The sequence below is a fragment of the Fusarium oxysporum genome, chromosome III, assembly GCF_013085055.1.
Source record: "Fusarium oxysporum Fo47 chromosome III, complete sequence".
NCBI classification, from domain to species: Eukaryota; Fungi; Ascomycota; class Sordariomycetes; order Hypocreales; family Nectriaceae; genus Fusarium; species Fusarium oxysporum.
Genome location: NC_072842.1, coordinates 768759 through 796057, shown reverse-complemented (window position 1 = coordinate 796057; position 27299 = coordinate 768759). Strand labels below are relative to the sequence as shown.

General features: G+C 49.2%; 9 protein-coding genes across 9 annotated transcripts; 5 read left to right on the top strand and 4 right to left on the bottom strand.

Annotated features, from left to right (window-relative positions):
* Positions 1-25: 25 nt before the first annotated feature.
* FOBCDRAFT_216820 (Bestrophin, RFP-TM, chloride channel-domain-containing protein) lies at positions 26-2309 on the bottom strand. Its single transcript, XM_031175444.3, has one exon. The coding sequence runs from the start codon at positions 1867-1869 to the stop codon at positions 337-339; it is 1533 nt and encodes a 510-aa protein (XP_031046577.1). The 5' UTR covers positions 1870-2309; the 3' UTR covers positions 26-336.
* Positions 2310-6303: 3994 nt separating this feature from the next.
* On the top strand, positions 6304-7958 carry FOBCDRAFT_216811 (uncharacterized protein). Its single transcript, XM_054703705.2, has 3 exons — positions 6304-6845; positions 6901-7355; positions 7406-7958. The coding sequence occupies exons 1-3, from the start codon at positions 6520-6522 to the stop codon at positions 7600-7602; spliced, it is 978 nt and encodes a 325-aa protein (XP_054559680.1). The 5' UTR covers positions 6304-6519; the 3' UTR covers positions 7603-7958.
* Positions 7959-8369: 411 nt separating this feature from the next.
* Positions 8370-9080, top strand: FOBCDRAFT_289524 (uncharacterized protein; the record flags this gene model as incomplete). Its single annotated transcript, XM_054703704.2, has 3 exons — positions 8370-8491; positions 8539-8726; positions 8775-9080. The coding sequence occupies exons 1-3, from the start codon at positions 8461-8463 to the stop codon at positions 9078-9080; spliced, it is 525 nt and encodes a 174-aa protein (XP_054559679.2). The 5' UTR covers positions 8370-8460.
* Positions 9081-9359: 279 nt separating this feature from the next.
* Positions 9360-10314, top strand: FOBCDRAFT_270564 (uncharacterized protein; the record flags this gene model as incomplete). Its single annotated transcript, XM_059611449.1, has 2 exons — positions 9360-9565; positions 9609-10314. The coding sequence occupies 2 exons, from the start codon at positions 9360-9362 to the stop codon at positions 10312-10314; spliced, it is 912 nt and encodes a 303-aa protein (XP_059466909.1).
* Positions 10315-10837: 523 nt separating this feature from the next.
* On the top strand, positions 10838-12096 carry FOBCDRAFT_216808 (uncharacterized protein). Its single transcript, XM_031175439.3, has 3 exons — positions 10838-10910; positions 10958-11541; positions 11592-12096. The coding sequence occupies exons 1-3, from the start codon at positions 10892-10894 to the stop codon at positions 11985-11987; spliced, it is 999 nt and encodes a 332-aa protein (XP_031046572.3). The 5' UTR covers positions 10838-10891; the 3' UTR covers positions 11988-12096.
* On the bottom strand, positions 12097-14003 carry FOBCDRAFT_178187 (mitochondrial carrier domain-containing protein). Its single transcript, XM_031175438.3, has 4 exons — positions 13553-14003; positions 13426-13473; positions 12649-13357; positions 12097-12597 (listed from the first exon to the last, which is right to left on the bottom strand). Exons 1-4 carry the CDS (start codon positions 13611-13613, stop codon positions 12444-12446), a joined length of 972 nt encoding a protein of 323 aa, XP_031046571.2. The 5' UTR covers positions 13614-14003; the 3' UTR covers positions 12097-12443.
* A 2249-nt stretch (positions 14004-16252) lies between these two features.
* Positions 16253-21175, bottom strand: FOBCDRAFT_178184 (uncharacterized protein). Its single transcript, XM_031175436.3, has 2 exons — positions 20952-21175; positions 16253-20739 (listed from the first exon to the last, which is right to left on the bottom strand). The coding sequence occupies exon 2, from the start codon at positions 20703-20705 to the stop codon at positions 16317-16319; it is 4389 nt and encodes a 1462-aa protein (XP_031046569.2). The 5' UTR covers positions 20706-20739; positions 20952-21175; the 3' UTR covers positions 16253-16316.
* A 321-nt stretch (positions 21176-21496) lies between these two features.
* Positions 21497-22244, bottom strand: FOBCDRAFT_198170 (uncharacterized protein; the record flags this gene model as incomplete). The annotated part of the gene is made up of 2 exons (XM_031175435.1): positions 21497-21796; positions 21846-22244. The coding sequence occupies 2 exons, from the start codon at positions 22242-22244 to the stop codon at positions 21497-21499; spliced, it is 699 nt and encodes a 232-aa protein (XP_031046568.1).
* A 1384-nt stretch (positions 22245-23628) lies between these two features.
* Positions 23629-26584, top strand: FOBCDRAFT_237697 (uncharacterized protein; the record flags this gene model as incomplete). The annotated part of the gene is made up of 4 exons (XM_031175433.3): positions 23629-23774; positions 23823-25443; positions 26099-26284; positions 26339-26584. 4 exons carry the CDS (start codon positions 23629-23631, stop codon positions 26582-26584), a joined length of 2199 nt encoding a protein of 732 aa, XP_031046566.3.
* Positions 26585-27299: the final 715 nt, after the last annotated feature.

The window sequence follows — 27299 nt, the reverse complement described above, 5'->3', positions numbered from 1 at the left end:
CAACTTCATGCGACTTTCATATTGAGTCACAGCCAAAACAAACACTCATGGATCTCAGCACTTCAGTATTCATTGAGGCATTTTCTAAGATCAATTTGTATTGAAGATTGAACAGACTAAAACGCTATTGCTGACCACTTAAAACACCCAGTGATATTTGCCGAACCTTTTCACACTTAACATGAAGTAACCCCTCCGAGGTCCTTCAGAGCAAACCAACCCAAATTAATAAAGAACCGAAACTAGACATAGCTTATTTTGACGCGCCGTAGTTGTGAGACAACTCCCTCGAGAAGTCTATACAACATGCATTAGAGGGGTATAACAAGGAAAGATCTAGACGTTGTGGTCGCCAGGGTTCATCTTCATGTCGTTGGTGCCAAACTTGCCACCGTTCAACTTCTTGCGGGCAATCTCCTTGCGCCACTCAAACATGGTATTGGGCTTGTCCCTGATGGTTTGGCGAAGCTTCTCGTCACTTCGCTTCATCCATGCGTTGGAAGAAGCAGTGCTGACGGGGTAGAGAGGCATGCTGTTGTGGCTGAGAAGGAATGAATCCGGCTCGCGCTTATCATGAGACGCAATAATATCCATATCAGCCGCAATCTGATCGCAGTAGATCTCAAGGGGAAGATCGTTGACATCATGTCCAAAGGGGTTCTCGATTTCCTGGCCGATAAATAGAAGTCCGAAAATGATATAAGCGGCGACAATAGAAGCAGGAATCGTAATATACTGGAGCTTATCGACAAGCTGGAAGGGGAGGACAAAGACATAGACGAAGGTGATCTGGCTGATAGCAATGGTGTAAGCAATGGGAAGAGGAGTGTTAAGAACACGGTCACAGCCAGTCATGCAGTCGTTCATCATGGTGAGATGATTGTAAGCAAGAGTCTGCTGCATTGGGACAGGGAGTTGGTCCTGAGCGACCATTCGATCGATGGTGATGGCGAGATGGTTGAGAATCTCGAGAGGGAGGTTGCCAAGAGGCTTGTCGGTCTTCTTAAGAGCCTTACGGGGGTTGCTCTGAGCAAACGACACACCAAGGTACTCTCCAACGGACTTGAACATGTTCTTCTTCTTGATAGAAGGGCCGTCAGGATCAGCGGCAGTGGCATCCTTGGCAAAGGTGTTAAGATGGCCGATGAGATGCTCCAGATCGGGGTAGGCACTGTAGGGCTCGAATCGAAGGGCATGCTTGAGAGAAACTGAGAAAGCAACAATAAGGTTCATCGCGCCAATCTTCTTGAGGATAGTCTCGCGGGGGTCTTGGTCTGGGACATCCTTGGCGTGAATCCAGAAGACACGGCCCAGTGTCTGAGAAGCCATGGTAAGCATACCCCAGTATCGGCGACCTTCTGCGTAACGCTCGTACGCAGTCGAGGATCGGAACGAAAGACTAAGACCGACGACGAAACCCAGAATGGTGAGCAGAACCGAGTCAACAGAAATGTCGTAGACCAGCTTGTAGATGAGTGTAATGGCAGTCGACCAGGCGCCAATAGCGACCAGAGGGATGATCAACTTTGGCATGATGGAGCCGTGCATCTGCATGACGAGAGGCCATTTTGAGTGCTTCTGAATATCACGAGGACCGGTGAAGTAGTCATCAATGTCGAGAGAGGTCTGCTTGCGGAAAAGAGCTGGGTTGACGCCTACAGCGGGAGAAGGGGGAGAGCGAACATTGTCGAGGGGGATTTCGAGACTGTGCAGGCGTTTTTGATCGGAAGTATCGAGGCTTTGAAGGCGCGTAGGGTCATTTTTTGGGGATTGAGGCTTCTCCTGGGCTTCAGTGTTGGTGTCAATTGTTGGTCGGTTGACGGCCGTGGTGGCTGTATGACCAGAAGTTGCGGAATAGCTATCACCCATGATGCCAATTACCGCGTTCGATGTCGATGTATTGAAGAGATGAGAGATGCTATCCTGCCAGCAGGCGTGCAAGGGTGAAGGAAAATGCAGGTCGATGAGAAAGATGAGAGGAAATAGAGAGAGGATGCTCAAAGGAAAAGCCAAGAGCAGTAGGAGTCAGTTGATCACGAACGAGAGTGAGAATAGGAAGAGACCAGACGAAGGAGATGCACGCACGGGGGAGGGGCTTGTATTAATGAATCACGAAAGAGGAAAGAAAGAAAGTGGACAGGATGGACGGGACGCTCCTGGCCTGATATGGGGATTGAAGCTCATCCATCTCCATCGGGAGAGCATCCCATTCCCAGGAGGACGACAGCAAACAACCTAGGAGCTAATGGCTGAGGCTAAGTGGAGGTGGTCTCAATGCCGCCACCACTCAGGAACGCTTGCAAGCCAGGGTCCCAGAGAGAAGCCCCCTGTAAGGTCCTGGCGTTTCGTTCCCCTATTGGCTCATGGCCACCACGCCGGCGCCGCCGCTTCTAAATTGTGTGGTCTCAGCGGCAGGGCCCGCCTGGGCAAAAGCACTAAAAGAGCCCTCCATGTGTAAGTCGTTTCTGGTGGAGAGAATTTTTTCATACTGTGCTGTTGTCGTACCCGGACTCCAGTTATAACGGTCTCCCTGGGAGCAGGAGCAGTCAGCGCTACCTGGCCGAGGCCTTCAACGCACGACTAGATCTTTGAAACGCAGCTCGCCCCCTCTAATGCACGCTACCCTCCGTTGGTTTTTTCTCTTCCTCTTGTGGGCGGCAAAAGACAGAATAAACAAGTTGAAGCAAAACATTTTCCATGAGTGAATACGATTCGTCATAAAGCCTCACTTGCTTGTTGTGATCATCAGAAACAGCAACCTCCTTGCTCTCTGTTTGGAGAAACTCAAACGCCATGTCTAATTCTGAGACAGCAGAGATGCAAGTGTGTGACACTGCACAAGTCACGATGCATTATGTAACGGGCAACACAAGAGACGATCCAAAGTTCTAGGGGATGGCGAGACACTGATCGATCATGATGAACGGGATGGCATGCGAGTTTCAGGGGGCCGAAACCTAATTGGAGCCCTGACACCTTATTCGCACTTCCGTACGGAGGTATGTCCAACAAAAACCGTCCACTGAACCGCGCTGTCTGTCGACGTCTCTATTTCCGCGTTTAGTTGAATCAGGGGCGCCTAAAAGCCAAGTCAGGACATTCAAGGAATATGTCAGTGTAATGACTCTCGCCTCGTCCTCAATTGGTCGTTATTACAAAAGGAGGTCCGTGACGTGGTCAAGCTTCCATTATGAGTAACAAAGCCTTACTCCCTTGCCCAAACATATGGGGCATCTGTGAGCGAGAAGAAAAAAATAGGCTGCACAGCCCCCATCGGACGTCAAAGAACAGCTGGATCCAATGAGCAACCTTCGACAAGAGACATTCACGGTCTTCTGTTGTTCTCCTTTCTCGGACTAGGGAGACCGTGGTAGAATTAGGCTCGTAACTAAACTTCTGCTGGCTCCGCTGAATCGTCTAATTTTATACGAGATTCGTCACCTCATTGGTCTTGAATCTTCAACTGTTGCCGCATATCCTTTGTCTCCCTTTCATTGAAGAGCAGAGACTTCTTTACTGCCAGCACATAATCACTCATAATTCTGATCATATGGCAATCATTTCTTTGTTTGATCAACTCTCGCTTCACTCTTTCGACAACCTTCACACACAGTATCCCTCACAGTCCAGCACAGCCCTCGAATCCTTGCGGAGCAATTTCTTGGAAAATCTCCAGTCTCCACTGCGGGATACGCGTTGCACTAGAATACCAAGCTTTTTCTCTGATCTTGTTCTGGCGAGTCCGTCTGTTGATCAATATTGTAGCTTATTCTCAGTCTCCCCAGAAGCCAAGTCCCTCTTCCGTAACTTGGCTTTTTGGTATTTCGCGTCGATGCAAGTAAGATTGTTCGCCTATTCATGTCCACAGGTATCTGCACCTAATCCTTGGCTGCAGTGCACAAGAAAAGCCTCTTCCGCGTGACTGTTCCTTTTGAGTTATAACTTTCGAGTTCATTGCCACTGCAGGTCGCCTTTCTGCAGCCATTGATATGCGGATGCATGGCTGTTCACCTCATCAAGTGAATCCGATGTGAGGCGACGTCGAAAAAGGGAACAGACAGGACCCATGTTTTAGCCCCCGTGTTGTCAAGCAAGGATCGTGACATGGGCAGCAATTCAGTAGGGTTCATGCCTCATCAACATGCGGTCAGCAACGAGCTGAAGTGCCACTAATAGTTGAAGCCTGCCGTGATTCATATCAAGTATAATGCACGCTCCGTATTTTCCGCGAAGGATCACCTAGAAAATATGGGCAAATTAGGATTCTTGTTCACTTTAACCCAAGACACAAATTATTTTCATATTTGGTCAACTGCATCCTGGGATGGGTCATAGCCAGGGCTTTCATTCGATACACGAATCCTGAATACCTTGGCGATATTGATCTCGCGAAAAAGGAGACCATCGCGAACTCGGACTTTCTTGGGCCCCGTAACCGTGTTTTGTCGCCTGCAATTGAGTTCCATGAGAAAAAAGAATGTTTCCAAAACTCACCTGAAGTTCCTTTCTGTGCTACAAAGTTTCTTCCCCAGATCCGATACTTTTCACCCTCGTTTGAGTTACCTGACTAAAAACATGAGACTGGTGTTGTCGTTTCATCGTCAGCCTCAAACCCTTCCCTTCCACGTTAGGGCAAATTAGTCTGGCAATGGCGGGGAGAATTACATGGATCTCGGATTGGTCGACGGTACGGCTTCGTAATAAGCACTAGCTAAGACAGGATGAGTTTGCAGGAGATTGGACCTTTTAGGAGGCTGCGAATCGGCAAAGCCCCGGGATACGATGATATTTTCCTCATTTACGAAATATTGATGAATTGCTGCACATGTAGCCGAGGCCTGAGAGACGTGGAGATGAACCAGGCACTATCCTCTAAGCCTCGATTTGGTCACTTCGGCTGCGTAAAGATGCATTGAGCTTGAAGGATTCAGACTGGGTTGCTCGTACCAAGACGAGGACTTTTCCATTGTCAATGCTAACGGCATCCGTACTTCATAGATACGCTCTGGGCACCCAATTATACTTGTTCGTCCATTTTCGTCTATATTTATCGGTATAGCATTTTCGTTCAGCTGCGATAATCTGTACTGACCACTCCAAGACGCCAGGCAGGCGAATGAAGCCACAGGATAGGGTATCCTAAGGCCATGGCTGTTGCTCGCTTCAGGTGGTCATTCTCTGTGGATTTCGTAGGATCAGATGGGGGCGGAATCAGTGTCTGTAAGTGTCAATCAAGAGCCCTAAGGACCCGAGCTCAAGGGCATGAGTACTCGAAGCTGGCAACTAGCTAGGGCCGTAGGAACGGAATCCATCTGAAGGAGTTGTTGCCCGATATGCAGCTGATTTGAGTAGTTGCATGCGCTTTGGGGGCCATTACGTTGCCAACTTAACCTATAAACTTCCTCAGCGCAGAGATGATGGGTATCTAGGATAAGGACTTTGGACTTCAATACTCAGTCTAAGATACTCGTATCATAAGCCTTCGTCTCTGACAAGCTCGATGGGCAACCCTCCCATCAGACGGGCTTGTGCATCGTGATTTATTGTGTCACTACGTATCAGCGGGTTTTCTGCCTCGCGTGCTGAGATATGCGAGCGACCTTGTTGGTGGTTTAACTCTGTTGCGACCATCCTGGGTGCGCTTATACTCTTCTCGACGCATAGTTCAGCAGAGGAGTTTCTGAGCCCACGGCCTGAGGTCCTGTTTGAGGTTGCGAGATCGCCGAGCTCTCTGCACACCAGAAGTTGGTGATCACGACCGTAGGGCTGAGTGGCAGCTCAAGCAGAAAACACGGGGATTCTGACTGAATAAATCAACTTGCAGCAGTTGTAAGGGTACGCCTTCGTGTTTATACTGTGGGCGCTCCAAGACTCGTTAATCCGGACTATCAAACATGCGCGAAGTTTCCTATGGCTCAAAGCAGCAGTCGCCGAAGCTTATCATATTGAGGCATTGAGCTTGGTATGGTGGCTTTGAAGCTTCGTGGTGGTCCAATCTGTGAGCGCCTGTGGTGATAAGCTTGATCGGTTTGATACCCGTCGCACCTGAAAGATTAACTTTGATCTCTGGCCGTTATGAGTGAAATCACTAAATGTGTATCATGATCAACACTCACTTCATTCCAAACCACGTCAATGATGCAAATGAGGAAGAACAGTCCCTGATCTCCATTGTTGAAGAAGTCAGTGGCTCACTATACGCACTAACGCAGGGGATCCAATGAAGACGATCCACCAGATGCGGCCAAGCCACTGCGGCTTTGAAGGGTCTGGCTCTGACTGCCCCAAATCCATTCCATTCAAGGGCGAGCTCCCCGTCACCCCATCCCAGTCAAGGGATAATCCTCAAGACCCCCTAAGAACAAAGTGCCTGACCACCAAACCTCGAGTATCGTCAACCCTTGCTTCAAACTCCGACCCTTTCGACTCTCATTTATCCCCCGTCGCAATTCAAAACACTCATTGCCTTTTCGAATTCTACCTTTTCCGTGCGCCCATCTCGACCGCCATTGTTTCATCATGGCTGGTCATTGGAGTCCTCGACAGCGTACGAATCGCGCCAACACTGTCGGCGCATTTGTCTTCTTCGTCTTCTTTATCTACTTCTTCCGCGACACTTTTTTACCCTCGAGTACGCCGGCGCGAAAACATAGAAATGATTACTCTCATATGGCCTTGGGTGACAACGATGTCGAGATGGTGGTCGCCAGTATGAAGCATGAAAATGTTTCGTGGCTTGATGAATATCTCCCTGAATGGAAGAAGAACATCTACGTGGTCGACGACAACAAGGCCAAGTTGACTGTGCCTATGAATAAGGGTCGCGAGGCCATGGTCTTCCTAACGTATGTCTTTTTGTTCCCAATTTTGTAGTACTGATACTGATATTTCTGCCTGCAGCTACATCATTGATCGATACGACTCCCTGCCCGGCAACGTCGTCTTCCACCACGCCGAGCGCTTCCAATGGCACAACGATAACCCCGATTACGATGCTCTCCCTCTGCTCCAAAACTTCCGTTTCGATAACCTAAAGAAGGTCGGCTATGCCAATTTGCGATGTGTCTGGGTCCTTGGTTGTCCTGCTGAGATTCGACCTGTCAAGGACGAGGCTCCTGCGAAGGAGGGCGAACCTATTCACGCCCGCCATGTTTACAAGGCCGCTTTCCAGGAGCTATTTCCCAGTCTTGAGATTCCTGAGGAAGTCGGCGTCACTTGCTGCTCGCAATTTGCTGTTCGCCGTGAGACCATTCACTTGCGTCCTCGCGCAGAGTATGTGCGATTTCGTGAGTGGCTGATTGTGTCTGCCTTGGGAGATGACCTTAGCGGCAGAGTTCTTGAATACTCATGGCACAGTACGTTCAATGCCCACACAGTTACTCACTGATAAACTAACTTTTCGCAGTCATCTTTGGCAAACCCGCAGTCAATTGTCCAAACGCCGCCGATTGTTATTGCCAGAACTATGGCATGTGCGATTTAAAGTGCGAGGCAGATAAGTGTGAAGGCCAATACACACTCCCTCCCTTCTCAACCCTCCCCAAAGGCTGGCCCCAGCTCGGATGGAAGGGAGAGAATCGTGGATGGAAAGGACAACCATAATTAAAGGAGGGACAAATATAATGGACCCGCATCGCCTACAGGGATTTTACGAATGATGGGGGTTTTCTCGAAAGTCTGCACTGCATGTTTAATTTGGGGCCTTTCATGGGAAGTGTTTCGACGAAAGGGAAGCGCAAGTATTCCTTACTTCTGGGTTTCTGGAATTATTGGTTATGGGATGGGCGTCTAGGATTGGGTTGGGCAATCTGTTATGTCTGCACCAAGTAGAGTTTCTCTAACATCATCACGGGATAATTAAAAAGACCATTCGAAAGATACACATGCCAGGGAAGGCAAGAAAACGCCTAACATTCATCCTAGATAATAAAAATGACTAATCTCAAGGCCTACTGGGTCTACGAACCTTAGGTACTTGACCTGTTTGTAAGAGAGGGTATAAGTTTTCTTGCCCCCCTGAGGACACGGCATTTGCATTGAAAGGTCATGCAATTTAGGGTTCACGTTAACACAGGAGGCCAAGCTGTCACATTCCAAAGGTATGTACTGTACTGTTGGTTCAGAGCTCTGGGGCTGAAGATAAATACAGAATTAATTTGGTTATACCATTCGATAGAATTCATGCTATTTTTTGAACCAGTATCGAATAGACATGGATCCATGGATCACAATCATGTTTCCTAGGTATTCTGAACCTTTTACTGTCCAGTACCCAGATGCTCGGCCCCCCACCTCGGAATTTGAAGCCCCACCCCCACTTCTTTCAAGCTCAACCAGACTGTCAAAGCTCACCATGAACAGATTCATAGCTTCACGAACATCACACTTACAGTTATCCATCAAAACTTTGCAAGTCTGTAATACTCAAGCCATAATACTATCAAGAGTACATAATTCAAGATGGATACATCAACTCCCACCAATTTGATGGGTAAGATCCTCTTGACCGAATATTATCACATTGCTAACAACGCCCAGACAAGCATCAGAAGATCATCTCCGAGATCCTCAGATCCTACCGCGATTTGATGAATTGTGTCACTGTAAATGGCATGGACAAGGAAAAGCAAGGCGACTACGAGGCCCAAGCGAACAAGCTGAACTACAGAGACCCCGATACAATGGCAGCCGCTGGCTTAAGGACACAGAGAAAGTTCGACGAACTGGTAAGTTTTACAGCGAGTCATCGAAGTATCGTCACTGACATGGAATAGTACGAGAGCATCAAGGAACTACTTGCTCTGACTCGTACAATCAAAGAGCTCTGGGTATTTGGACCTGTCGACAGAGCTGATGAACATCGCAAAGAGAAGGAGGAGCAAATTGATCGCGACGTTGCGGAAATCACTACCCTCTTCAACAAGATTGACGCAAATGCCATGCGAGAGCTTGCGGAGAAGAATGGTGGCACGTGGGAATCGCAAGGAGAAGCTGCTGCGACAGCACCACCAGCAGCAGCGGCACCACCAGCGACGACAACTGCTCAAGCGCCAGGAGCGCCAGCCCCGACTGGAAATTAGGAAGAGTTTTTGTTCCTGGTTTGAGTCAAGATGGAGTTTGGCAATGATCACAGTTCAGCGAGGTAAGGTAGGTGCGGCCACGGGTCCTGCCCTCATCAGCAGAATATGGACCTCCTTCCCGAACCACACGCGCAGACCATGCCCTCAACGTCCTTCCTCGCTTCATATTCTTCTTCTTCCTCCATTACTTTTTTCTTTCCATCTTCTTCAGGTCAATATCCCCTCACCATAAACCTGAATCGCGAAACTCCTCTCGTTTGCTTTTTACTTCATCTCATCATGTTTTCTCATCTATTGATCGCTGCCTTTGGCGTTACGGCTGCCCTTGGCCAAACATCTTATGGAGAGCAGTTTAAGTACTGGGGCTGTGCCACTGTTGACGCTGCGGGCTTCAGCAACCCAGTTCCGCTTCCCAACGGTATCCTGACTCCTGAAGCATGCCAGGACGCTTGCGCTGGCCACATGTTTGCCGCGGTGTCTCCTGAGTAAGTTATTGCATGATCATCAAACAAAGTCTAACATTTTCAGTGCTTGCCGTTGCGGAGATGATGCCAACGCCATCAAGTCGGTCAACGAACACTCCTGCAACTACCCATGTACTCAAGACCCCAACTCTCCCATGTGCGGTGGAATCTGCCCCGAGGGTACTCCCAGCATCTCGAACTTGTTCATCATCGAACCGGCTGAGCTTCAAGCTTCTGAACCTGTGCCTCAGCTAGATAACCCGTTGAACCAGCCTATGTCTATCAATGCTGTCCCTCCCTCCATGGCTCCACAGGCTTCGTTTGCTTCTGACGCACTCCCCGTGGCTACATCTTCTCCTCTGCCAGGCGTCCCCCTTCCTCAGAGTGAGGCCGTTCAGCAACCCCCCGTGACATCAGTCACTCTCCCATCGCCGACTTCCATTCCATCTGATCCTCCCGTTACCTCGCCCGATCAGCCTGAGCAGTCACCTCCACAGTCGACCATCAACTTCCCGTCTACTCTCACGCAGCCTTCAAGTGTATCCCTATTGGCCCCAGCAGCGAGTGCCCCAGACTCTACGAGAGAGGTGCCTGGAATTCCACCAAAGTCTCAAACAGAGCCTTCCACAAGTGAGACTTTGGTGACAGAGACGGGCTCTCTTCCCTCCGTGGCACCAAGCCGTGTGGATGTGTCAGAATCGAGGCGCTTCGAGATCTCGACGCTGCCCACAATTGGCGGTCTTCTGTTCATGGTCATCATGGCTATTTAGCGATGAGGGACAACAATCCGACTTCGCATTCATATGCTCTTGCAAGCACCAGAGGGAAATAATGTCTAGGCAGCTGGATGGTATTGTGGTTGATGTCAAGCAATCTTGAGGCCGTCTGGGTCAACGGTGTACAATATCTTACACTAAGGAGAAAATAATGCACAGCTTTTAAGGCTGCTTAGATCAGTTGTTCAGATCCGATCTTACTGTTGCAGCCAACTTGATCATATGATGATGCGTTTTCCTTTTACTCGTAATTGCAGATACTGGAGTTGAACGTCAACGTAGGTCATTTTTCTGACCAGATCTCATTGCAAATAGAGATATATAAATAAAAATCTCTTGTAGTCAAACCCCTCGCATTCGTGTCTTCCATGCGCCAGTAGACGTCTTATATCAGAGTATTTGGCGAATGTAGGGTAAGCAAATCGAGACATCTGACGTAAATCAATGCATGAATGGCGGCCCCACTGGAGCTCCGAGTGCCAACGCAGGGGAAAGTGGCGGGGTAGAGCTGACGACGGAGCAACCCAAGACAACATCAATACCTACACCTACAATCCATGAGATAGGCAAGATGCAGTCCGGAATATCAGGTAAGACTATAGAGACTCTAGCGGTGGACTACTGCTAACAATTGTAGCCTCTCAGGAGCTGCAGGACCAGTTCAACTCGTTGCTGTCGTCGGACGATACCTTTGGTCTACTCGCAACCATTGAGAAAGAGGCTCTGGTCCCCGTTGCTACGATCCCTTCAAAGTCAAGCTCTTTCTCCGATAACCTCTCTGGTCTCGAGCCTCACCTTAAGCCTGATGCCGCTCTCTACATTATCCTCCGTCGCTATGACACCGCTCCTCGATTCCTAGCCATTACCTATGTCCCCGACTCGGCGAAGGTGCGCCAAAAGATGCTATTCGCCTCAACACGCTTGACCTTTGTGCGTGAGCTGGGAACAGAGCATTTCCGAGAGACTATCTTTGCTACGACAGCCGAGGAATTGAGCGTGAAAGGCTTCGAGAAGCACGATGCGCATAATAAGCTGGATGCACCACTCACCGAAGAGGAGCAGCAATTGGGCGAGGTCAAGCGTGCTGAGCAAGAGGCGGGATCAGGAACAGGCCACAAGGAGATTCATCTGAGCAAGAACTTTGCTATGCCCATCTCCGAAGACGCTGTTGCTGCTCTGAGGGAAGTTGGCCAGGACGGTGGCCGAATCGTGGCGATGCTGGTAAGTACTTGAAACATGACCTGATCCCACATAAACTAACCCCTCTATAGAAAATCAACCCCGATACCGAGGTGGTGGAGCTCGTCCCCGAGGCACCCACTCCAAGCGGCATTGCAGAACTGACGCAGGCCATCTCCTCAACTGAGCCGCGGTTCACCTTCTACCGCTACACTCACACGCACAACGGTGCCGAGTCGAGCCCCATTCTGTTCTTCTACACCTGCCCGTCAACACCCGGAAACAAGTCCATCAAGTTCCGAATGATGTACCCCCTGATGAAGCGATCCGTTCTGGAGGTCGCTGAGAGGGAGGCTGGTCTTAAGCTTGAGAAGAAGTTTGAGGTGGAGGAGCCTAGTGAGATTACCGAGCAGTCGGTTTTGGAGGATTTGCATCCCAAGGTTGCGGCCCGACAGGGCTTTAGCCGACCCAAGCGACCTGGTCGATGAATCTGAGTTCGCGAGATCTGAGTCAGTACGGTGAAACGTTCATATTAGCCGTGCCTTTTTCAGCGCCTACAGTCTGAAACGGAGAATTAGATAAACGTTGAAATTGATACACAAAAAAAGTCAATTGCCCAAGCTACAAATGCTGGTATTTATCCAAGATGCATGCACGCAATAAGAACCCAAGCCGCCCTTCACTCCAATGCATGGTATACTTGTCCGCTCTCTATACTCTTCATCCTTCTTTTTCTTTTGTCCTTCTCTCCTCTGCTTAGATCGACTCTTCAGCTTCCTTCACAGCAACTTGCACTGTGAACAGATTAGAAACTGAGACGATACAAGCGGCTTCCAAGATATGTGTATAACTGGCGTTCTCGTGGTTCGTCCTTCTGGGTAAAAGGTTTCTCCGACAAAGATCTTCAGTTGGTGATGGTGATTTCGTGGTTTGTTGCCACTGCTTTATTCCTCGTACTTGCCTCCAACTAAGGAAATGTTGCTCTTTTCTAGCTTATCCTTGAGGAACTCGTAGACGGTGAAGGTAACGGCCTGGCCGGGGGCGACACGCATGATTCGAGGGGTGATACCCTTGTAGAAAGCGTGAACTCCTTCTTGCCTGTGAAGAGTCAGTATATCAATCTTTCTCGTTTCGAAATGTGTAACTCACTTGAACATGTCTCCCGCAATTCGAGTAATGCGTGTCCAGGCGCTGACTCCAGGCTCAGCAGTAGCCTTTTGCAGGCGAGTCTTGATAGTATCAATAGGAGCGTTGCTCATAGGACCCATAGCACCAGAAACAAGACCGATAAGAGTAGTCTGCCAGTTGGGCAGGTTTGTGTTCTCATACTGAGGCTGCCACTTCTTCAACCAGTCCTTAAAGTAGCTGTACGCAGTAAAGTTGACAGCCTGGTTAGAACCCTGCCTCAACGCTGTCAAGCTCACACCGCGGTACAGCGCACCGAAACCCTCCTCCTTAACAACAGTGTACAGCGCATGCGCAGCATTGCGATACTTGGGGACGTCGAGAGGATCTGCCATGGAGTGGTGTTGCGCCTGCAGGCGAATCTTGATGACCTCCATGGGCGTGACGACGGCGACGGCTTCTGTGACACCGGCTGATAGACCGGCGATGAAGGTAGCCTTTCCAGAGACAGTGCCGGTTGTTGGATCAGCGAGGATTTGCTTGTACCACTCAAAGGACGTGAAGCGGATGGCCATCTTTGGCACGATGCCTGTGAGGACGGCGCCGAGACCCTTGTAGAGACCGAGGGGTGTCTCCTTTGCGATGATGGCGGCGCCGGTCTTGATGAAGCCGCGCTTGGGGGCACCTGGTTGGCGCGCGCGCCTTGAGAGCTGCATGCGGACTTTGATTGTGTCTGTTAATTTTACATGTTAATTACTTTTCTTGGTTGTGAGATTTTTTGGGTTTGCGACTGGATCTTACCGAGGGGATGACATGCGAGAGCTTCCATCATACCAGCACCACCACCAGCTGCGATTCATGTTAGCTTCTGTACAATTGCGCATGGGGAACCGCTCTCTAAGAACCGTTTCCTTTGGCTGCGACATACCAATGAGGTTAACAGCCGCTGAGGGCGGCTGTTTCTTTCCATTTCCATTCTTTGAAGCCATTGCGACAGAACTGATCTCTCGGTCAATCTTGCGCCGAGTCAAACAACTATTTCAAAATCCGAGAGTTTGCGCCGAGTTCGTAGAGCCGAGGTTCGGATCGGTGGATGGTTTTATTTACTTTTAGTCTAAGGGTAGCTTCGAGGAACAGACACAAGAGAGACAGAGAGAAAGGGACGAAAAAGTGAAAAAGAGGGCTAAGAGGAGAGAAGAGAAACAAGAGCGGAAATCGGAGGAGGGAAACAATTTAAAGAGAATTGAAAGAGTAGAGTAGAGTAGCATATGCCATGACCACGATCCATGTCGGCGATGGACCGAGTCTAGAGGGAGAGGGTCTAATACTTACACACCTCAAAAGGTTATGATTGAAGTCCGGAGAACCCCACATTGTGAACTAGATTACGGGGAAAATAAGTTGGAGTTGGGGAATGGACGGGAACGGGATTGGGGGTGAGAATGGAAGACCTCGGAGGATGCCTTGGCAATGGATTGGCTGAAGACACGGCATTCAAAGGTGTGATTTGTGTGAATATGATATTGTTGAGTATTTTAATTGCTCTACCTGTAACCTGTTTTATCAAGTTAATGTTCACGAATCTGTATAATTGAACACCAAAGTGTATTCTCATCATGGCATGTAAATTCATGCCTTCACACCCTCCCACCCAGATGCCGTCCATCGTCTCTCACATGCAACTCCTCTAAACCCCTTCCAGAACCAACACAAGAAACTCCCACCTCACAAAACAAATATTCCACGAACTCTGACGTCGGCCCTCAGCTCTGGGTTTCTTTAGACCGAGAGTCAATGCCCCACCAGTGGTCCGGGCAGATGGAGGACCAGGGTTCAGAGCATCATTCCATGCGGCCGAGAACAACGAGCCTCTGAGTATTTCTTTAAGCGTGGCACATGCTACAACTGTAAAAGCCCTGAAGGAAATAGTTTTGGTGATCACGAGCTTGAGATGACTCAATTTACGAGGCGAGCTCGGTGAGAGATTGGTTGTAAGTGACGTCGATGCACTTTTACCGACGGGTAGCCGAGCTTGTGATATTGCGGGGTCCTCTCCCCCTTAGATAATCAATCAATCAACTTTATTCGTGAGGAGAAAGGCAGAGCCGTATCATGACAGCCCAGGCAGGTGAAGGGAGAATTTACGTATTCATGATCACGAGCTCCAAGCAGGGACTCTTTTTGTATCATTGGTTCTCTTTCGTCAATTCAACGGTAGCTACCACCAATCATCATCCCCCACAGCTCTTTACTTCTATCTACACACCTCTAACCAAGACTCACACCCTTTCCAAACGGCCATCGTCCGCCGTCAAGGGGAGAAGTAAAACAATAGCAAGAAAAAAGGTGAAGCGCATGACCGAGCTTTGCCGAGGTCTGCAAGTGGACTCAGCCTACGATTTCCAGTTATTTCCATGTTCTTTTTTTATTAAAATTCTCAGATCTGTTTTTTTATAAATTTCCGGAAATGCTTCACCGTCGGGTAAAGACTCTAGCACTGCCGTGCCTGTAAAGGAGAGGATATCGATTGCCGATGAAGGGGGAAAAAAAAAAGAAAGGATATAAGTGCCCCCCTTGAACCGCGGAAACCGTGAGTATACTCTTCCGTGCTGTTCCGATAAGATTCAGGATTGTTTAGATAGGTTAGGCACGGATAGATGCCGATGTTATATGCCTTCCATGTTTCCATCAACTCGGAGCTCGAGGTCGGAGTTTCGGAGACTCGGATCTGAGGTCTGATTGGCTGTGTACCTGAGGCGCTTCCGAGAGAATGTCGGAAAGGGAGGGTCCACTCGCGGAGCCGCGACGGTGAAGGTCGTAGCCGACCCGGCCAGGAAGGTCTCCGCCAAATATTCACGGCTATTACTATTCTTATGGTACATTCTAAAGCTATTTATTGCTTCCTCACTTTACATGTTTGTGAATGGCCTCATGTCTGTATCCATCACAAGGATATTAACCTTGGAAAACACGGTACAAAACGGAAGAGTCCCCTGTCATTAAATTATACCCGGATGTGATTTCAACCGCCAGGGTCCAAGATCATTAATTAGATTGATTTGACTGGTCCGCTTACCGCAAATCATGCTGTATCCACATCCCGATATTGCAAACCCCCAAAGTCTTGAATTTCGTCAGGGACTGACTATGGGGGATATGTGGGATGAAACGAGGCAAGATTGCTGTGGCTCGTAATTGTTTGTTACGCGCTTGATAATGTGATCCTGTCTGTTGATATGCTTGTAAGACGATATCCAACACAACTTTGCTTTGCTCGTTTCATGAAACTTGGTCATGAAGTCATCCGTGTGAAGTGAGGACAAACTTCTATCATAAGGTCTATGTACTGGTCACTTCGTGTGACGCGAGCTACAAACAGACTACCTACTCTAATGCCTGTTTGCAAAGGTCATTCACAATAATTCATCTCATGACTATCAGTTGTATACCCCCATCTGTCATGATCGGTGATAGAGGTCTGCAGTCAAGCCAAGCAAATCAATGTGAAACCTACAGACTTATCACAAGACCTCAATTATATAAAGCCAATAGGCCCGTTCACTCTTTTCACTTCAAGCTTGAAGACATACTAATTTATATACGTTTGGATATTATCTAATATCTCATTTCATCTTCAACCTGCTCATCTAAACTATAGCGCCCAAATCGCAATAAATGGCAACAACTTTTCCTTATATATCCGCCACCTCCCCAGCATTTCTCCCTATATCATTTGCCGGCCCACACTCAACCACCCTCCCCCTATCCAACCTCAAGCACCATGTTGCATCCTCCACAGCCTCCAACCGATGCGCAATCGTGATGACAGTGCTCTCTCTGAGTTCCTGTCTAAGGATCCTCTGCACCATCGCCGCTGTCCCACGATCAATCGACGCCGTCGCCTCATCAAGAATGACAAGGCCACTTCGACGCAGCACAGCTCGACATATACCCACCAGCTGTCTCTGCCCCTGACTGAGATTCTTTCCACCTGCGTCAATGCGGGTTTCGAGACCCCAGTCAGTACCGAGAACGCGATGGATTGCGTTTGCGCACTCTTGGTCGGAGAACTTGGCTTCGGGGTCGATGTTGTCGTGTAGTGTGCCCGGGAAGAGGATTGGATCTTGTTGGATGAACGTTACGCGATTGCGGAGGGCTGTACGGTTGATGTAAGCGAGATCAATGCTCCCGATTGAGACAGCGCCTGAGTACGGTGCTTGTGTTACGAGGAGAGCGTTTGCGATGGTTGACTTTCCGGAGCCTGTTCGACCGAGAACTGCGCATGTTGAACCCCCAGGAATCTCGAATGATACGTTGTCCAGAACCGCGGGGAGGTCATCGGCGTACTTGAATGACATATCCTGGAAGCGTACGCTATCGCATGGCCTGGGCCAGTCTTGGGGAGGCTCAATATCACCGCTGGGTTCCTCCGGGATACGGTTCAGGGCATCGACTCTCTCGAGCGACACGGCATCGAGCTGAAGAGCCGCAAACTTCTCACATAGTTGCTGAACGGCGATCATGGCGATGTTGGTTTGAGTCAGAACAAAACCGACTGCACTAGCTGGTGTGCCCATGTATACCATGGAGAGAACAAGGATAGTTCGCATGATGGCCGAAGACATACCGAGTCTAAAGTCGAGCCAGAACGTCATACTCCAGAAGAAATGATCGTGCTTTTGGAAGTCATCAACAGCTTCCAAGTGCTTCTTTTGAAAGCGGCTCTCAACCTTGAGAGCACGAATTGTTACAAGACCATCCTGCATCACTCCAATGTTGGCGATGATGGGAGTCAGATATCGCATCTCCATTCTGCGTAGACAGCGCGAAGCGGGGACGTATATACGATAGAAGTATGCGAACAGAATGGCGACAACAAAGATAACCCCTACAAGAAAGATCTGGTGTGTCATGATGGCGAAGAGACTCAGCGAGAGAGCGACCAGGTTAAACACAAATTGCTCGAGGGGTGCAAGAATTCCGCCATCGACCATGCCCATGTCGGAGATGAGGCGGTTCTTGAGCTGGCCTGTCGGTGTGATATCGTGGTACCGGAATGACGCCTTGCTAACTCTGTCGATGGCGATTCTGAAGAGTCGTTGAGCTGCGCGGATGCTAATTGAAGCGAGGAGGACTTGGGCTGAGGCGTACGAGACGATTTGGGCGATTGATAGACCTGCTAGAACATAGAGCCAGGGCCTGGGGTTCTGGTTAGGATTGGGAAGACCCCAATATTCGCTTTCGATTAGGGTCTCGAAGTTTGCAGATTCGTGGCCCCATGCTTCGAGAAGTCGTGCTCGCGCAATGTCACAGTATCGCGATAGTCCATAGAACAAAGATAGAAATACCCATAGGTGCCATCCTCCTGCACCCATGTACCTAAGATAGATACCAATAGGAATAGCCCCTGTTTCGGTAACTTCTTCAGGAAGACCCTTGTCGCTTGGAAGTTCTTCAGATACATGCCCATTAGGCATTTCGTGAGGTTGAACTTCAGCAGCACCAGAGTTGAAAAGATGTGGATGTTCGAGCTCTTCTTTGAGTTCCGTTGGAGTGAGAACATGGGCGTAACCATCGTTGATATCAATAACCTGATCGGCATGTCGAAGAACGAGATCATCGCGATGCGTAACGAGAACAATTGTTCTGGTCTTGGCCAGTGGTCCACAAAGGAAGCGCTGAACAATATAACTCGCTGTGTCGTGATCCAGAGCTGCGAGAGGGTCGTCCAAAAGAAGAATCCGACAGCTGCTATAAACTGCCCTCGCCAGGGCCACACGCGCCTTTTGACCGCCGGAAAGGCCAATACCACCCTCCTCAAGCTTCGTTTGATCACCCATAGGAAACGTTGCGAAATCAGGAATCAGTGCGCAAGCACTAACAACATCCCTATATCTCGCACTATCGAACGTTTCATGGAAGGTAATGTTATCTCTGATACTCTTATTCTGCAACCATGGGAGCTGTTGCGCATATGAAATTGGTTCATCGGCTCTCGAGAAGTGACCACTCTTGTGCTCCAGTTCGTTGAGGATCGCAAGCAATAAGCTAGATTTGCCTGAACCAACTTTACCGCGCACAACGGTCAGACCCGTTGAGAATTTGAGGGTTAGGTCGCGAAGAACAAGATGGTCTGTTGAGGGGCGTGCGAAACTTGCTTTGTTGAACTCGATATCGCGCGCTTCACAACCGCTAAAGGCGTCTTCGTCTCGGTCGGGTTCGGACATGTATTTGTTGACACGCTCAACGGGGATAGTGCACTTCCATACTGCAGAGATAAGATCGAAAGCCTCGCGGGTACTCGCCTCGAGCTGTGCAAAGAGTTGTAGTGAAGGCCAAATAACGTCGTTGGGTAGACCGCGTCCAAGGATGAGTGTGTATAAGCAAATACTCGCAAACGGATAAACCGCACCGCCAAAAACATTGATCGTGGAGATAGTAGCATTGACGATAGAAATATGAAACCTCTTCCTCATCTCGACATCTCGAAACCTCAAAATGCGATCTCTCCACGAGGATGTCCAGCCATTGAGCTTAAGCGGGCGACTAGCCTCTACAAAATGCGCAACAGCCTGAGCCCTCCGATCAGAATGCCCCGTTCTTTGACGCTCAAGTTTGATGACTTGGCGAACGAGGAGGGAATTGCAGATGAGGAAGACGACCATGAATCCGAAGCCGACGCACGATGGCCAGCCCATTATGTCGATTAAGTAGTAGATTGTGACGATGACTTTTATGGGCGTTGCTACAACGCGGGGAAACTCCCAGAATCGTTGGGATATCTCATAAGTATCTCCGCGAATTAGGTTGACTACCTTTGCGTTTGAAGCTTGATGGTCTTGTGTTGGTTTTTCTGCTGGCCTGGACTTGTTGCGGCCGCAGCATTTGTTGAAGAATCTGCCAAAGCGACTTGAAGAAGTGTCATTTCCTCCAACGCCAGATAAGGGGTCTTTCTCTGTCATTTCGGACCCTGGGACGGCTCTTGTGAGGAGTTTGCTGAATAGACCGATGAATGTCTCGCCGCGACTTCGTTCGTAAGCCTTGCGGGAGTACCATCCTGACGACGTTCTTGCGATTTGACGGATGGTGTCGATGCTGAGAATAACGACACACCAGAGCCCAGCTTCTGCAGGGTCGTTCTTGTCGAGGGATTGATAAAGCTTGCTTGTAAGACGAAGATTAGAAACTTCAGCGACTCGTTCAAGAATGGCTGCAAATGTGCCGATGAGAAGATCTAGGCCGTTTGCTTCGATGAGACATGGAAGAAGCTTGCCCTTGAGCGTTCGGAATACCTGGTGCAGTCTCCAGTGCTGAAACTCATATGGTAGCTGCCAGACGTCCTCAATGGCGATCTCTCGTTTTTGGGCGATTTTTGATAGGGGGTTTACCCATCTCATGGTCCAGAATTGGAAGAGGGTGAGGTTATCTTCAGGGCTTCGGACGTGGTTTGATGGAGCGGCTTTGGCGTTTCCGATATTTGACGAACCCCAGAATGGGTTTCGAAGGGGCATGTTCATAATGACCAGAATTGCCAAGATCTCAAGGGTGAGGTGTCCAATTTCGAAGGGATTGATTGAGTTGACCTTGAAGCTGAGATAATAGATCGCTCTAAGGGTTAGAGTAGTTGCCATCATGAGAAAATACTGTAACATCAACAACTTGGGAGCTTGGACAGGTCTACCCAGAACCGTAACCAACGCCACAACAGTCCAAGGCACGAGCTCCATAAACGAAGCTTTGTGACGAGAATGAACAATAGCAGAACTAATAGCCAGCCCCAGCCCAAGCAGGGCAATGAGCAGAAGACACAAAGTCCAAAAAGTCCATTTCCTCTCTTTGGGATGAAACGGTGGCGGCTCTTGCGCAAACGGTTGTAACCAGCGGGGAGTAAACCGTGACAACGGCGTTCGACAAAGGTAAAGCAAAAGTATCGAACACGAAGCTATATCAAGACTGAGCATAACGCCCACTTCTCGTTTCGGCCATGATGTACCCCATGTTTGGTACAGTGGCTGGTCTGTGGGTATGTAGTTGAAGAGCTGCTTCGAGAAGCTGGCGTGGTAGAGGTCTACAGCTGCCATACTGGCAAACAGCCAGAGTTCCAAGGTAGATCAACTGGATAAAGTTTTAGCTCATCAAGACTTTGAGATAAACGGCGAGAGTCAAAATAGGACGTAAAATAGAACGTAGTAAATAGAAAGCGTAACAAATGGAGGCAAGATGTCAATGGGTGCTAGAATGGCTTGGTAGGTATACAATGGCTTGGGAGATTCGAGACATAATAAAGCAAAAGCTGGCTGTACAGAACAGAGACGTGAAAAACATACAAATGGCGTTTGTTATGTTATGTTATGTTATGTCCGGGAGCTGGGCGATTCACACATAGGAAAAGTTTATTCGCAGGGCGTTACTGATGGGAAAAGAGAGCACAACACATATAATGACGAATTATAAGCCATTGGCTCACTGTACAGAGATGAAACAATTCATATGAATCAGATGTTATAACGGCATTGTGTATCAATGGCAGAGGCAAGGTGAGTGAGAGAAGAGACGCTGGCGGTGAATATGGATTTTCTGTCCCTGTTGCGGTCGGCATCAGACCAGAGACCCTTGGATGTCCAATGAGATGCTAGTGGAGAAATATGTCGTTGTTGAGCGTGGAGTATTTCTCCGGATACGGCTTGGTACAGATAATCGCTGATCATTGGCATGGGGGTTGGATGTTAACGTAGGATTCAACTCAACTCAACGATGTGGTGATCTGTAACTTAGAGGCACAGTGGAATGAATTGTTTCGTCTGTTCTGTTTGTGATTAAAAATATAACGCTCTCAACCAATGTCGTAACAGTTTTTTTTCTTCTTTTTTATTTAAATAAGTAGAGCTCCTCCGGCAAACGCCATGGTCATTAGAGTTATCATGCCGACGCCGTTTGCTGACCAAGCCTGCAGCGCCGCGACAGCGTTGTCGCTCGTTGTCGAGGATGCAGCTGAGCCGGTACCTGTAGCAGTGCCTGAAGCGGTGCCGCTTGATGAAGAATCGGCTTTTGAGTCGTTGCCGACAAGCGCGGAGAGTTTGTCGTCGTCGACGAATGAGGCCTTCACCGAGGTTGCGTTCTTGCAGTCGCTGGGAGGATCGGCTTTGCCCTTGACGAAGTTGGCAGCGATACACTTATCCTTTTATTAGCATTAACTTATGAAGTTTGGAGCAGGGACGTACCTGGTAGAGAAGACCGTCGACGGCGGAGGATACAACGTTGACCCAGCCCTTCTTGCCAGCGTATTTCTCGGGGACAGTGACCTGCGGCTGGCAGAAATCACCAAGACCGCTTTGCTGAACAATAGGAAAGACTTGCTCCCAATCTCCATCAGCCTTCTCATTGAGGGTCACGCGGAAAAGCCAATTGCCCTGCTGGTGAGTTGATCGCAGAGCAATAGCCTCGCCGCCGACGTGAAAGTCAACGAGCTTGTCCTTGGAGAGGTCAGGTGTGAAGCCGCCGCAGGGAGACTTGTCCTCGTCGTCGTCTTTGAAACCGATGGAGTCGGGATACTTGACTTCGAAGTGGGCGAGGGAGATGCCGCAGAGGAGAGCGGTTGAGAGGAGTGTAGAGGAGCGCATTTTGATGTGTTATGGGGGAGAGTATTGTGTGTGTGGTTGGAGAGAGCTGCGCTGGGCTGGAGTGGTGGGCGGCTGAGCTGCTTTTGTAGGAGTTGCGGATATCGGCAAGGGGATGAGGGAGAGGCTGAACTAGTGTGAGCTGTGTTTCGCTAAGAAGGTATGTTATGGTGTCAAATATCAGGCCGTTGTGAGAAATGACCTTCCATTGGGATCATCCAACTCAAATACTTTCATGTAATAACATTTTCGACTCATGTAGTCAGATATCATATCAACTCAAGCTACACATATTTCCAATTTCGCAGCATGAGCACACAGCATCTGCAAACTCCCCATCATGAAAGCTACGTCATTGAGGCTCTGTGCTCCCATGATGATCCCTTCCCATCAATGCAAGCCATCTCACTAGCCTGAAGCAATTCACGCCAATTCCACATCAAACGCCCATCTAAAACACCCAAAGCCTCAAAAAACGCCCATTCTTCAACGTCGCAGAGAATTCTACAGCAGAGTCTAGCAGTGCAAGCCTCCATCACCAAATGCCGTGTTAGTGGTGGAGAGTAATTAAGAGCACGTTTCGTTCTACCTACCCCAAAAGTCTAGACCTCGCAGGGAAAAACAGGGGTCCTTGACGTGCGGAGGAGCCAATCAGAACAGGAGCGTGCACGGACCTGAGGTTGTTTGAGCAAGTTTTCTCTCTTATTAGTGAGCGAGTTTTTGTCAGACCATGGACATTGAATCACAATGAGAAGGTTTAATGATGGTGATAAGTATCGGATATTCGGCATGCACGGATAGAACGGATACATTTTGGGGGACATTCGAAAGAGATGGTAGTTGTGAGTTTGAGTTTTAGTAATTTTATGCGCAATTTGACGGTTGTTCGACGTTTCTACTGCCGGGTGTAGCCTCAAAGTATCAAGCTCGCATCGCTTGATTGCTCAATCTAAAGAGGTTAGTTGCAGATACAAGCGATCTGATGGGCATCTCGTCTGGCAATCGCACTCCGCGGGGTTAACTCTTTTTCACTACCTTATCCAACATCAGCACTCGGGCTCTTCATACCCGGCAACCTGTGACCTTCACATCTTGTTCGATACAGTCACCGTAAGCCAAGAAGCGGTTTCATCATATCAACTTGCTCATTCATTCTCACCTGAGTGTCAACAAGTCACACAATCGGAGGGAAACTGGACACTTGCATTCGAACAAAACTTGACTTGTTTGCAGGTAACATGAGCAACTGAAGCGAAAGACAATACCATCATAGCAGGATTGTTTATGAGCCAGAGACACACTGGCTCTATCACGACGCTGGCCGTCTGAATCGTCCCTTCAACTCAAGTCACATCGAACCCGCGCCATCGGCGCATCATAGCTCATCATGGATATGGACCACATGCATCATGATCCCGGCTTGCGGATGGAAGTCAATTATGCCTTTGCCCGTGGATACTGGTATACCATCGCTGGTGTCGTCGGCGCACTCGCTGCTATTCGTGGCATCAACTACCTCGACGCTCAGCAAAGGTATGCCATATTGATGACTTCTTGTCGAACACACTGACACTTCGCCAGACTAAAAGCATGTCGCGATCCATCAATAGACCATCCAACACGTCCACGAGGAGCATTCAGTCAAGCATGGGCGACATCAACCGCCGTCGTTCGCGAAATGGGCCATCCACAATATTACATCCCCATCAATGGCCTTCGATGGGCGACACCACTTCCACTCGGTCGAATTATCGTTCTAGCATGTTATTGGGTCGTTATTGTCTACTTGATGAGCTGGAAGGTTTCACAGAACGACGTGTACTACTGGGAGCGCATCGGATATCGCAACGCATGGGTCACTTTAACCCAGTTCCCGCTGCTCTACCTTTTGGCGACAAAGGTCAACGTTATCGGATTCCTGATAGGGAGCAGTCATGAGAGGCTCAACTGGCTGCATCGATGGGTTGCGCGGACCATGTTTGTCACTGCGACGGTTCATGGCTTTCACTTCTGGACTATGTGGGTGCGCGCCGAGTTCCTTGACTATGCCCTTCAGATTATGCCGCTGGTCAAGTATGGACTTGCAGCTTGGGCTATCCTGCTTTGGAACGTTATTACAGGAATTGTTCCCATTCGGAGACTTTCGTATGAGGTTTGGGTGGCTCAGCATGTGCTCACCAGTATCATTATGCTGTGGTTGCTCCACAAGCATATTCCCTCAAATGCCCGGTGGCTGCTGTGGATGAGTGTTTCGTTCCTCGTTTTTGACCGAGCCATGAGATGGGCACTTTTGCTATGGCAAAATGTCCGTCTTCGACCACAAGGAACTGAGTGTCAGGGTATGAAGCACCTTGGGCATCGAGTCGTTACCCGCGTTGTTGGACAAGCCACCGCTGTCGTTACCATCAAGGATGTGCACTTCAAGTGGAAGGCAGGACAGCATATTTACCTCTGGGTTCCACGTCTTGGACCCTTCGAAGCGCACCCATACACGATCGCATGTGCGCATAAGCTCGAAGGCGCATGTTGCTGCAACAGCATCCAGCTTGTCGTGCGCGCCCATAACGGATTCTCCAAACGACTACACGAATATGCGACGAAGAATTCGGGATCCGAACTTACAGGCTTCGTATCAGGGCCATATGGCGTTCCCCCGAAATGGAATATTTACGAAACGCTGGTACTAATTGGAGCGTCAACTGGAGCCAGTTTCGTTGTTCCCATCCTCGAAAGCATTGCGGCAGCGCAAAAATCGAATTGCACACGAAGAGTCGAAATTATCCTCGTTGCGAGAACATCTCAAGAAATCCAATATTACGTCGAAAGGGCCGAAGAGGCTGGCAGAATGGTACGAGCCAAAGGCGTCGGTGTAAGCATCCATATCGCCATAACAAGCTCCAATCAAACAGGCCCGGTCTTCACTCGCTCAGAGTCCTCAAACACTAGCGACTCAGACGACATCCAACCCGTCAAGGGACCGACAACAGGTTGCTGCAGCGCAAACGGTCCAGACGAGAAAGGCTGCCCAAGCGACTCTCCCTGCCGCGGCAAGATAACCGCCACTGTTCCAGAGCTCATCCGCGAATACACGTGCAGACCAGACATCGAGACCATGATTCGCGAGCCGGTGGAGCAGGCTTGGGGAGAAACAGGGGTTGTTGTTTGCGGTGGGCGAGAGATAGTGGCACGGACGAGGAATTGCGTGAGTCGTTTGAGCGATGAGCGAGCTGTGCATAAGGGAACGGGAGCGCAGGGGATATATCTGCATGTTGAGGAGTATTCATTTTAATTTAAGGTCGATAGATAATGATGTTATGATTGATGTTAACAAGGCTGAGTGCAGTGAAGTGAAGTGGCTGAACAGGACAGGGATTAGTCGGTGGGCGGTTAGAATGTGGTGGTGGTGTGCTACGGCAACAAGGTCTAGGCCAGGCCAGGGGGATCAAACAATGGTCTCCACTGTCGGTTAACAAATACTGCACTGCACTGTACTGCCTGTGACTTGACAATGCATTGACGTATGATGAAACAGCATTCTCCTCCTCCTTTCACTCTCGATATCGTGATACTCACTCCAATTCTAGACCATCGTGGAATGCAAAACTGAGATATCCAAATCCACCCTCTAAAGCCCCCGGCACGTCGATAGCTCCCTTCCACTAGCACTACTACTCTCAACTAGGCTAGCCCCAGCCCCTCCAATTGGTCCCTCCTGACCCTTGAACCCCCGAATCTCCATTCCTCCACTCTCTCTTCATCACTTTATTTCCTCTCCAGCATCAACAACGCTGTGTTTCTTTGTCTCTCTTTTTCTTTTTTAAATGCTTCATCGCTGAGACTGTTTTTATTTTCCTCAGCGCGCCATGCCTTCACGGCCGCGGCGGCGTAATCGCCCGGAGAGGCTGTCGAGGCCGTATGCGATGGTGCACGCGGGTGTGAGATTGATTGCTTGGATTACCAGCCTCGCTTCGATTCTACTGCTCGCATTTATTTGCAAAGAATGGCCTTCGAAGAGTCAGGTCATTATCGCAGGTGCTGTCGGTGTGAGTAGCCCCTCTCCTCAACGTCTTTGGTTACGCAAAACTGACGTGCTCTAGTGTGCAATCGCAATGCTCAACGATAGCTGGGAGGTGTTAGCAGTGACAGATGCTTCATTTACAGTTCCCAGATTAGCTACATCGAGAAGAGTCCTGCACGACTTGTTCTCTCTAGCTCTTTGTGTTGGCGGAATCATCATGATGTGGGTATCAAACATTAACATCACCAACGACAAAAACGCCGAGCAGAAGCGTCAAGAGCAGTGGCTCATGGCTGCCCTGTGGGCCTTGATCGCTGTGGTGTAAGTTTCCCCCTCTTTGGAAGGGTCACGTTACTGATAAGCGTGATGTAGTGGCTGGAGATTAATCTTTGCTATCTGGGGTTGTGTGGATTGTACTGGCGAGGCCAGACGTGCTGCGCGGAGAAGGCAGCGACGGAGAGGGAGAGAAAATGATCCCTGGCGACAGATGGGGATTCTCTGAATGATGTGTTATTGCATTACGATTTGAAGTTTTGATGGCAGACGAGGAACGCAACATTCATGCATTCAACGGCGCTTGGTGTTTGGGACATTGACACGATAGACATGCCAACTTATTTTCTACGACTGCGAGAGGATTTTCGACGACATCATGGGACCGAATCACCACCGGGGTTGATTATGACGTCGATTGGCCTGGCAACGACTTACCTATGCCGTCATGACTTGAACCTCTGGACCACCGATTCTACGGCTGATTCTTCTGGACCTTCCTATGCGATTTCGAGGAATTCGCGAGAGCGTTTGCGTGGGGGCTTCGATGTCTCTTCGATCTTGTGCAGAAACTGTATGGACGACTGTCAAGCCAGATCATACCGAAATACCTGACGGCGTCGACACGAGCATTGGTACCAGGTGCATTTTACCTTCAGCCGAAAACGGGGGCTCTACCACTATTATTTTATGACTGCCAGCGCCGAAGCTTGTGAGAGATGGATCTGGTCACACTGCTCTCGACAGTCGCCGAATAATAGCGATTG